General features: G+C 40.0%; 1 protein-coding gene across 1 annotated transcript in view; it reads left to right on the top strand.

Moving 5' to 3' along the window:
- HCN1 (hyperpolarization activated cyclic nucleotide gated potassium channel 1) overlaps nucleotides 1-11,571 on the top strand; it is a 221,135-nt gene extending 209,564 nt beyond the window's left edge. The window contains exons 7-8 of the mRNA XM_086629034.1: nucleotides 8,651-8,815; nucleotides 10,751-11,571. Of these exons, the coding sequence (XP_086485160.1) occupies nucleotides 8,651-8,815; nucleotides 10,751-11,571 (986 nt within the window). The remainder of the gene's footprint in view (nucleotides 1-8,650; nucleotides 8,816-10,750) is intronic.
- The last annotated feature ends 627 nt before the right edge of the window (nucleotides 11,572-12,198 follow it).

The following is a 12,198-nucleotide window of genomic DNA, read 5'->3' as shown; positions in this document are numbered from 1 at the left end:
GCAATTATTTTCAGAAGAATAATTTTTTCCCTCAGGAAGTTTGTGCTTTCTCCACTGAAATACATGTACCTCTCTGCCAATTAGAAATGCTATTAGAAAAAAAAAAAAAAAAAGAATAGAACCTCTGTAATTAGACCGCTTACCCTATGGAACATTTGACATATATTTACAGAGGATAAGCAAATGAAGACTTGGAATGGAGACCTTTAGGCAAGAGAGTAATGGAAGGAAATATGGCAAAAGAAGTAATCTTCTTTCACCTGTATTTTGAATCAGGAAATGGGTTATAAAACGCACATCATGGATATCTGTCTCAGGCTGCTTCTAACTCATGTATTTTGAAGGTTCCTTCTTGTCTCAGAGTGGCTTTGGAGACAAAACTCTCCTTTCTCCGAATGTGAGGATTGTGTCCAAAGGATAATATTCTGGATGAAAGGGACTGGTAAAATACTGTTTGTGGGGGGTGCTGATATCCCTTATCATCTGCTTTTTCCTACTGAGCATATCCTGCCTCAAGAAGACTAAAACCTCAGTTATTACTATTGGCTATTACTCTGTAGCATTATGTCATCCTCAAGCATAGAAGCAATTTTCAGTCCCCATTGCATTTTCTTCCTTCTTCAGATATTTGCCGTGATACATATGGGACATCTTCATGATGGAGAAATTGTCCCAGCCAGTAAGGATGCTGGCAAGTAGGAACAGATATTTGCGAATAACAATCGTGTTTCCAACTTGCAATGAGGGGACAATTCCAAATGTTAGGAAGGATGAGTCTCTAGCTTACTGAATGAGATACATTTTTGCATTTTTAATTGCTATATTAATAGAGGTGTAGTTCACCTTTTTCTAATTTTCTCTGTTTAAAAATTTGACAATTTCAAATTTGCTGTTTAGAGCACATTTTTTATTTCTTTTCTTTGTCCTGTTAAATTAAATAAGATAAAAAAAAAAAAAATAATGAACAAGCTGAGAGATGATGTCTCAGGATCTTCAGAGTGAGAAATTTCAAATGACTGCAAACAGGCAATAAAAACGTGAAATAAACTAACCTATTGGGTATTTTTTGTTTGTTTATTTATTTATTTTTTAATAGGATGACTGTATAAGGAGTCTGTCTTCACAAATAGATAAATTTAAATTAGTTTTAGGTAAACAGTAAATAGTTCAGAAAGTCACAGCAGACCGAAACTGAGCCATTAAGGAAGTTGTTTTGGACCCTTAATTGTAATTGGCCATTTTCATTCCCTCTTCAAAACAGCAACTACTCAGTAGTATATCCAGGCCTTGTTCATGAACTCTTTATCTGATTGATGAACCCACGTATTGGAAAGCAACTTTACAATCATTGTTTGCAGGTTTTAAATGAAGAGGTCATGCTGGCAGTGTCTGCTATTTCTCACTCTGACAAACTCAAACTGTCTTGTCTGCAATTTCATATGTAGTGTAAATAAGATAAGAAAAGGTGTAGGTTTTGCATAACTTTCTTCTGAGCAGTTCAGATTACAAACCTGACTGTAAAAGGCAGTAATTATCTCCATTTTCCTTCCATCTTAAGTTCTCTCCTTTGCTGCGGGAATGTTTCTGTTGAGCAGTGACTATATTTTAAGGTTTCTTAAATATAGGACTCAATGCAGAACTAAATGTTACCTGAACCTTTTCATTTCTATCTACTCCGTAGTTCTGGATTTGGAGGATATCACTTTGTTGGTTTTTTTTTCCTCCTCAGTTGTGACTAATGTAAATGTCAATACGTAAATACTGTTTTGCAAAACAACTGCAAAATAAAATCTGCATAGGTATGTGGCATAGCATTTAATCTTTTTTGATTTTTTGAGAAACTAGATTACTTAAACTCATTTAATTGGCGTAAGCTACATTCTGACTAATCGTAAGACCCGGTGCTAGTCATTTTAGCATCTGTAGCAAAAAGCAGCATATCCCTAGGTTTTTCGTTTTGTGCAATAGTGATAAAGAGAAAAAGAATACATTAAAAAGTTGAGAAAAAATTATAGATAGATGCATTTGATGTTTTCCAGAATAAAGGAAAAGGAGACAGAAATGCAGAAGTACGTGTTGAAGCAATGACATTTTTATCGTATGAAACAGCTTCTCCCTGTTTTCTGTATTAGAGATGGTTAACTCTACATGGAAGTGGGAAATCACTCTGTTTCTGAAAGAATAGAGTGTCTAGAAGCTTACTGGTCTGTGTTTTTTTATAATTGCTTGAAGTTTATATAGTCCCTTTTGAAAGCAAAAAAACATTACTCACACAACCTGTTGTAAAGCTGGGAGCAGAGTTCCCATGCTGAAGGTCCCTTCCTGTGACTGGCGCACCAAGAAAGTGCCCATTAGTTAGGTTCTGGTCAGTGGACAACTTCAGTAGCTTGAAGGAAATTGAGAACTATTGATCTTTGCACCATGCTAAAGAGTTGCCGTTACTAAGAGTTAACGTTAGAAAAGAACAACCTGAACCTGGTGGTTCTGGGAAACTTGCTCTGAAGACTTACAAGATAAGTGGATGGAAAGAGCTTTTGTACATCTACGTTTTGTCTGTAATAGTTTAGTAATTCATTGCTTTCTATGAAATTAACAATATTCTAATTCACTGTCTCATTCTCATAAAACATTCCCAAACATGTCAGACTGACTGACCCAGGCCTTTGAATTGCTTTGATTTTCCATCTTTCATCCGCTGCAGAAAGTAACCAGATGGTCTGAATAGAGGCTTGCCCATTTGCACAGGACTGTGTATGCCTGCTACAAGATGAAACAAGTTTCCTGTTGAGGAACTAAAGCAATAGTCAACTGGAAGGACACTTCATTAGATCCTGTAATGTTAAATCTCAGAGATGATGGGAAACTTGTTTCAGCTTTGGAAGGGGACAGAGCACTTAATAAACTACTGTAACTCAGAAGTGCATAGAAACGGCTAATTATTTTTACTTGATTTTAACAGGGAGAGCACGATATGGCTAAAATACTAATTAACTCATTTATTCATTACTACAAAAAATTAATTTTGCACTTAGTAAAGTGAACTTTTGCTTTAATTCTGTTTTTTGTGTCCTTGCAAAACAAAGCTCCACATATGATAAAAAGTCATTGTATGAATTTTCTACATATTACTATATACCATTCTAAGCTAAGAAATACGTTCCATGGAGACAGGACCGGCTTGGTGTCCTTTAATGAACCAGCTAAGCACTGGACTCATAACTGTTTCCTTTATCAACACAGTTCATCTGTTGATGGACATATTTTGTCTGTGAGGTGACTTTACATTGTTATTTTGATTCTTGAAGTTTTTCAATCTCTAGTCAAATGTTAATGTGACATCTGAAGTATAATTTATATGGAAAGTGAACTGGCAGTTAATGGATAGGTGCCACACTGTCAGATAAACTGTACTGCTTCCTGGAGTAAAAAAGGGTTTTTTCCTAGGTCTATATGAAGTGGAAACAGGAAATTGGTTTTTTTTGCTGGGGTAGCCAGTCCATGTACACATTCAGCAAAGACTATGAAAAGCAATGCAACATCACAAATCGTGCTAGAGGTGAACCACTACTACATCCCCAGTAGTAATTTTCTTGAAGAAAAAAAATTTTAGGGATCACATTAGCTACCGGGGAGGGGGAATATTGTCACCTGAAGTGGCATACCAATATAGTCGACAAGAACAATGAACTTGATCTCAATTGGAACCAAAACTGTGGCCCTATAAAAGGCCTACTAATCCTAATTCTCTGAAGTTCATCCTATGGTTCTGTTATTCACCTTAACTCATTTGGGTTTTCCAGAAATCAGTCTTCCTTAGTGCTTTTAGGTATGTAGAATTTCCTATCCAGAGTGTTCTGTCACATTAATGCAATAATGAAATATTATCTACACATCCCCTGTTTTACAAGATACAGATATGGGCAAGCTTCTTTAGAAATTCATGGTATTCTGAAAACTTAACCTGATGCTCTTGCTGAAATGATCATAGAATCATACAATGGTTAGAGTTGGAAGGGACCTCAAAGATCATCTAGTTCCAACCCCCCTGCCATGGGCAGGGAAACCCTCCACTACACCAGGTTGCCCAAAGCCTCATCCAATCTGGCCTTGAACACTTCCAGGGATGGGGCATCCACAACTTCTCTGGGCAACCTGTTCCAGTGCCTCACCACCCTCTGAGTGAAAAATTTCTTCCTTGTATCTAATCTAAATCTCCCCTCTTTCAGTTTAAATCCATTGCCCCTTGTCCTATCACTACGTGCCCTTGTAAAAAGCCCCTCTCCAGCTTTCCTGTAGGCCCCCTTTAAGTACTGGAAGGCTGCAATAAGATCACCCCGGAACCTTCTCTTCTCCAGGCTGAACAGCCCCAACTCTCTTAGCCTGTCTTCATAGCAGAGGTGTTCCAGCCCTCGGATCATCTTCGTGGCCCTCCTGTGGACCCATTCCAGCAGCTCCATGTCCTTCTTGTGTTGGGGACTCCAGAGCTGAATGCAGTATTCAAGGTGGGGTCTCCTGAGAGCAGAGTAGAGGGGCAGAATCACTTCCCTCGACCTGCTGGCCACACTTCTTTTGATGCAGCCCAGGATACAGTTGGCTTTCTGGGCTCTCAGTGCACATTGACGGATCATGTTGAGCTTCTCATCCACCAGCACTCCCAAGTCCTTTTCCTCAGGGCTGCTCTCAATCCATTCTCCGCCCAGCCTGTACTTATGCTTGGGATTGCCCCGACCCACATGCAGGACCTTGCACTTGGCCTTGTTGACCTTCATGAGGTTCTCACAGGCCCACCTCTCCAGCCTGTCAAGGTCCCTCTGGATGGCCTCCCTTCCCTCCAGTGTGTCCACAACACCACACAACTTGGTGTCATCTGCAAACTTGCTGAGGGTGCACTCGATCCCACTGTCTATGTCACCAATGATGCCGTAGAATCATAGAATCATGTAGGTTAGAAAAGATCTTTAAGATCATTGAGTCCAACTGTTAACCTAACACTGCCAAGTCCACCACTAAACCATGTCCCATGTATGAGTGCAAATGATATATTGGTAATCAGTTTTGATTATTATAATTATAACCTTCAAAACAAGCTTAGTCTCAAACTTTCATTATTGCAATTTTTAGTCAATGTCTTGACAGCAGAAAGATCATTGTATTTGAGTCCTTTTCCATGTTCTTTTTAGAGCTGCATAGTTCTGTTGGAAAGATCTGATGCTAGCAGAACACAAACTGTGATTTTCACAGACAAATTAATTACATTTGTATTAAATTTGGACTGTAAGAACAAGTGAATGTTTTTCACCTTGTTTAGTGCTTTCAAATAGTCATTTTTTATTAGTGCAGTGATTGACATTTGTTTCAGAATGTTCTAGGGAACAGTTGTCCAAAGAGATTAAATAATTGAAGTAAAACTTGCATTAAGAGTTGAATTACAGGTTCATTGTAGCCTAATACATAATTATTAATTGAAATTGAAGACATTCTTTTGTTTGGGAAGGGAAGATGGAAGTATTTGACACTTTGAAAGTGTCAGCATGAAGGCAATGCACCAATCCAACTGCAGATGGGAATATTAGTAAGTAATATGCTGCTGTCACTTTCTTTTTATGCTAATAGAGAATCTTGTTTGTCCAAGCTGTTTGAAAATAGTCTGTGCCCTTTGTGTTTCACTGCCCACTCCTGTGCTATTGTTTGTGTTTCATCGTCTGTTTAAATCAGTTGAACATCAAGGAGAGCATAATTGCTGAGGACACCTAGTGTACTCGATGCCACTAAGACTCATTTTAAATATATCGCGGATATTTTCATTGCCTTGTTCTCTCCATGAAATCTGTTGTTTATTTATTTGTAAAAAAAAAAAAATTACTTTGTTTTATTTAAAAGTACACAAGTGTTTGATGGGAACACATTTTGACATTCTGTGTTCTTCCTCTCCAGTCCAAGTAAATGAGATTTCATATATTATGTCTTATTATGCTCAAGAGTTTGTTCCAAACAAATAGCTAATAGATGAAATGAGCTTAAATGCAGAACACATCCAATTAACAAGCACATCAGTCTTGTGGCCAGAGTACAAATGATGCTATTGATATATATAACAAAGCAATATAGTTGATGTATCAATGACTATAATACAACTCTAATCAGTCAAGAAACATGGCTGGAAGTGCATTACATGGGTATTCATCTCATGGTACTTTTTCTGTCAGAAGGCTGCAGTTCATGTTTTGAATGAGACCATTGAACTGGAGCTGAGAACATAAAGCTTTCCCTGCTTGCTGAGCAGGCAGGCACGGTGGCACTTCCTGATCAGTTTCTGGGCATTGAGACATTTGTCGTGTCTTTTCTGACCCGTCCTTTTCGACCTTATCTAACTAGGAGACTCTGTTATGGTTTTTAAGAGTTTTCCAGAAAGATGTTTTTCAACTAGAAGTTGTGAGCTGACAGGGTTTGCAGAATACAATGTATAGTTTTCCGTGATTCTTTCCATTCCTCTTACTTGACAAGTATATTAGAAGATGAAACGAGGGGAAAAAAATAATGGTATGTATTGCAGTAATATCCATGAATTCCATGGTCTCATTTTCCTGTGATTAAATCAAACATTGTCTCTTATGCCTTGTTTCCATGCTTCTTGTTGAAGTAATCTAAAATATAATGTTCTAGATTAATAATGATCAACACAATACTTTATTTTTTTTTCTTTTTACACTCTTCAGAATGCTTGGAATTCATAGTCAACATTTGTTTTGTTTTGAGCATGTGACATTTTTTAAACTCAACTACTCTTATATGTTGAGAGCAGCAGAAGACACCTCCTTATGTCTCTAGTATTGTTTGCCGCAATTTTAAGTAAGAAAGCTGAAAATCAAGAGCTCATCATTAGTCACACAGATTTTCCAGCTAGTTAAGTTATTTCTAAATTCAACCATGAGTTGTAAAACTTTATTCTATGTGAGATCTAAAGAATATCTTAGGAAATGGAGCAGGCATTCACTGAGTTAAACTTTCCCTTTGGGCAAAACGTCCTTCTCACTCTTGTAACTTAAAGGCAGTGGGTTCAATCAAAGGAGAAGGGGTCAGGGTGAGCTAGGGGATGGAAGAGGAAAGAACCGACTTCTGTTTGACCTGGCTGGCTCTTTACAAGAAACTGTCGTTATTTCGTGGACATCAAGTGTTGTGAGGGACATTAGGTCAAGACTCTTACAATACCCATTAGTCTCTACAAATTCTCCCCAAAGCTATTGGGGTTTAAGGACATTCTGTGCTAGTACTGGTCCCACATTATTGTACTGTGATTTATCCACTATTATTTAAGCATTTTAACCCCTAAGCCTTCAGGGTTAGGTGACATATGGAAATTTTTCAACGAGAAGTATAAGATGAAAAACCATCAAGGTTCTTTACATTCTAGACTAATAAAAATGTATTTTGTTAAAGACATAAAAAAAAAAAAGAACTATGCTAGCACTTTACCGATCTGAAGTAAAGCCTGCATAATTCTTTATTTTTGCTAATATGGAGAATATGTGCTTTTCGATACTTGAGAATGATATTTTGGTTCAGATCGAGAATGACATGAATGAATAGCTAGCTAGTATTTACATAGGAATGAATATGAACTCACTGCTCTGGACTGCTAGAACTGGGTAGGGAAATCTCTCACCTTGCTTGAGCACAAGAATTGTGCATATTTCTAAGTGCGTTCTTATTCCTCAGCTTGAAAATAGGATGAGCTCAAACACTTCTTTTTGTGATTTTGTGATTGGCTTTTTAAAATTTTATTTTAATATAAATAAATAAATATTATACCTCTTTTTTTTTTTTTTTTTTTTTTTTTCCCTGTTACAAGCCTTGGACATTGAATTTAGCCTTTATCCAGTATCTCTCGTCCTGTGGGTTCAGGAATCAGCAGTCACAAATTTGGGACTGTTTTTTGGGACTCTGCATATGGCTTTGGTCTCCTCTATTCCAGAATGATGAATTCCTGTTGGAGGCACTTGCAGAGGAAGGCTGCTAGACTGATCAAATGGAGTGAGCAGAGGTTAAAAGGGTTCTGTTGTTTAGCCTAATGAGAAAAAAAAAAAGTCTAAAATCATAAATTTACTCTCCCAAAATACCTAGAAGATAAACTCCAAGGAAACAGAAGGCATGTTCATGCTTGAAGCATTTTTTCTTAGAACAGCTTTTATTTTCAAATATCATTGTTTCATGTATTAAATTAGTTTACTAAGTCTGGTGAATGATTAAAGGAATTGGTCCTCTATGTCAGCTGGATATTTAAAAATCATCAGTAGAATCACTTGGGTTAATTGAATCAGCAAGCTGTGTTTGACAGCTGATAGATCATTTTTTACAATTTAAAGACAATTTTTTTTTTGTTTATAAAAAAGGCTTGATAAAATCAGAGTCCAGACTGAGAAAACCTGTGAGCAGGGCTCTTAATGGACATTAATTATCTTTCTGGAGTAGCAAAAATAGATTCAAACATCTTCAAAATTGTCTCTGCAACCTTGCGTAAACAGCAATAGAAAAATTCCCACTGAGTACTGAATTATTACTTGTTAGCACTGAGTCACTTCCTAGCTTTGAAGTTTCACATGGTTCACTAACTTCTTTGTTTTCTGTGTACGTTGAATTTTTCTCTCTCCAGAGATTTGCCTTTTGACCAAAGGCCGTCGAACTGCCAGTGTACGAGCAGACACGTACTGTCGCCTGTATTCCCTCTCAGTGGACAACTTCAACGAGGTTCTGGAAGAGTACCCCATGATGAGAAGGGCCTTTGAAACGGTGGCAATTGATAGACTTGACAGGATAGGTATATTTTTTTCCATATTAGGAATTCTTAAAACTTTTCTGACTTTTCTTTTCCTTGAGTTGCAGGAAAAAACGCCCAGATTAAACCCTTCTTAAAAGTTTTGTTTCTGTTACACCGCAGTAAATGTTTTGTTGATGTATGAATAAGACATATGTCCAGACAAGAAATTCTGCATCCTCACTTTTAAATAATAAAAAACTTTGAGTTTTAGAAAGCTCTCATACTCCTCTGAGGATTATTTTGTATACTTTAATTATCATTATTTATTAATCCTATGTATTTCTTTTGCTGCCCTCAGCACTTCAAGGGTTTATGCTGTTTCATGAGCAATAGATGACATTTCCCTACATAAATTCTTTACAGATGACATCTATAATCCTGGAAAATACTGAAGCCTCTCAGCAATCACAAATCCCAGTTTGTTGAAGTGAATTAATTCTTTGCAGCAGGGCTTTCATTTTCCTCACAACATGGGCAGTGCTAGCATTGACGGCTGCACACTGGTTTTACTCAGATCTGCTTGCAATCAGAAAAGCAGGCCAACGATATCCAAGTGAAAGGCAGAAGGATATGGCAGATTATCAAAACAGGATGTGCGAAGTCTCCTCTTCTGCATCCAGATAGTCTGGACCTCTCTAATAACACATACTAGATAAAATATATGGTCTTTGTTCAGAAGTACACTTCAATCATTGTTATTGACACTGACTTTAAAATGCAGCTATGCATAAAAAGTGATTTATCCTGTTTAGAGCTGTTTCCTCAACTTCACAAGAAAACTCCAGGATTTCCCACATCATTCTTTCTCAATATAGTTATGTCGGCAGTTTCTTCAAAGTGAATACAAAAAGATTTGCTGGGCACTGTCTTTTTGCTGTCTATCCTAAGCTAAAAATGTGATTTGGAAGAAAACATGTTTTCTTTAATATAACAAGAGTAACGAAACCAAATACAGGTTTCCAGTATTTAATAGACCTGTTTTAGAATTTTGCAGATTGTGAACACAAGTGCATTATTTTGTCTTATCGAGACTTTTCAAACTCTTACAGTTTGTCTCCCAAGACTCTCTAGAAATGAAGTCCAACTCGAAGTAATATGTGCTTAAATAATATTAGCAGTAAAGTCCAGTCTGCTCTTGGATTAGCAATCCCATCTGAAGTGCTGTGTTTACAATATGAAATATACAAAGAACGTAAGATAAAATGTGAACCATTTTATCTAATAAAGGAACAATTGATTGCAATTGTGTTCCTGTGCGTCTGATGGCACAGAATGGTGTCCACGTCTTGCAGACACTGAGAGCCATCAAGCAGACATCAGGACACAGTGTACCACAGTCTTTATTGGTGCAAGCAGGTGTCACATTATCTGTGAGTTCCTGTTAGTTCAGAAACGTTTGAAACAATGATTTCTTGCAACCTAGTGGTCACTTGTTACTAATGTCTAATAATTACTTCCAGAGAATGTGCTAACTGGCAGGTGTATTTATAACTTACGTAACAATTTAGTGGAAATTAGGTCGGTTTTGCAACTAGAGAGAAAGATGTTATATATGCATATGCAGAGCCCGATGGCTTTTTCCACCCTGTTGTTCGGTAAATTACCGTGGTTACATTTGCAGAATAATTGCAGTAATGGCAGAGCACTGCGAGTGAAGAGGCACGGGAAGTCCAGGTGCCTTTGAGCGCGGCGGTGTTCCGACAGCCTGCCGGGCTGGTGCAGGGAGAGGGGGGACGGGGTGCGTGCGGGGACCGGCTGTCGGGAGCTCCTGCCAGCGGGAGCCGCCGTGGCGGTGCCCGGCGCGGCACAGCCTGCTGCGGTGGGGACCCGCGTTTGCCGAGGCTGTCACGATATATACAGCCCTTGGTGACGGGGGCTGACGCGCACGGTCAGAGCAGGGGTCAGGCTCGCTAACTCTTCTGCCTCTCTGTGAAGGGAAGAAGAACTCAATCCTCCTGCAGAAGTTCCAGAAGGACCTCAACACCGGCGTTTTCAACAACCAGGAGAACGAGATCTTGAAGCAGATCGTGAAGCACGACAGGGAGATGGTGCAGACCATCGCCCCGGCGAGCTTGCAGCAGGCGCCGGCCCTGAACTCCAGCACCTCCGCCCCGTCGTCGCGCACCAGGACGCAGTCGCCGCCCGTGTACGCCGCCGGCAGCCGGTCCCACGGCAGCCTGCGCTCCCCATCGCCCGGCGCGCCGGCGCCCCAGCAGCCCGTCATCCTGTCGCCCTGCTCCTACGCCGCCGCCGTCTGCAGCCCGCCCGTGCAGAGCCCGCTGGCCGGCCGGACTTTCCAGTACGCCTCGCCGACGGCCTCGCAGCTCTCCCTCATGCAGCAGCAGCAGCAGCAGCCGCCGCAGGCGCCCCAGCAGCCCCCCGGGGCCGCGCAGAAGAACGAGGTCCACAAGAGCACCCAGGCCCTCCACAACACCACCCTGACGCGGGAGGTGCGGCCTCTCTCCGCCTCGCAGCCCTCCCTGCCCCACGAGATCTCCACCCTGATCGCCCGGCCTCACCCCACCGTCGGGGAGTCCCTCGCCTCCCTCCCGCAGCCCGCCCCCGGCCCCGGCGTGCCTCCGGCCGGCCGCGCCACCGTCCCCCAGCGCGTCTCGCTCTTCCGACAGATGTCCTCGGGAGCCATCCCCCCCAACCGGGGGGCCGCGCCACCCGCAGCCTCCCTGCAAAGGGATTCTTCCGCAGTCTTAAGCACAGAGCCCGAGGGAGATAAACCGCGGTTCGCCTCAAACTTATGATCGCCGGTAACTGTGAGCAGGAGACTCGTAACGAGCGGAGCACCGTCCCCGGGAACTGTTTTAGCCTCTTTCCTAATGTACCCCAGCAGTCTACTATGAGAAAAATACTTTAGACAGCTTTGCCCTACGTAACGAATGTAAAAAAAAAAAAAAAAAAAAAAAAAAAAAAAAGAAAAAATCTATATATATAAAAAAAGAATTAAAAAACTTTGAATTCATGTCTTCCTTACTTGCAACCATTAAAGAAGTCTAAATTCAGCTGTAATATTACTTATTTTTAACATGTCAACTTTAAAATCAGTCTAATGGATTTATCTGTTTATGAGGTTTGCTGTCTTCATGGGGAAATTATAAATACTATAGCAAACTTCAAACAGGTAGATCAAAAAAAAGAGAGAAATATCAATCTTACTAACACATAGCACTGACTGAGTGATACTCTGAAACCTTTGTTGTTTCATTTATTGTATACACGTTGTTAATTACTCATGAAGAGTTCAGTTTTTTCCCGTTCCATTTCATACGTTAGCACTTTCTGTTGGGAATTAGATTGGAAAAGAAGTAAATCGCAAACACCTGCAGTCGAAAGGCTGGCACTAGCACTCCTCTGGATAGGTTGTAACCTCA

The sequence above is a fragment of the Tauraco erythrolophus genome, chromosome Z (genome assembly GCF_009769465.1).
Source record: "Tauraco erythrolophus isolate bTauEry1 chromosome Z, bTauEry1.pri, whole genome shotgun sequence".
Classification (NCBI taxonomy): Eukaryota; Metazoa; Chordata; class Aves; order Musophagiformes; family Musophagidae; genus Tauraco; species Tauraco erythrolophus.
Note: the sequence above shows the minus strand (reverse complement) of the source record. Positions and strands in the feature narration are given on the sequence as shown.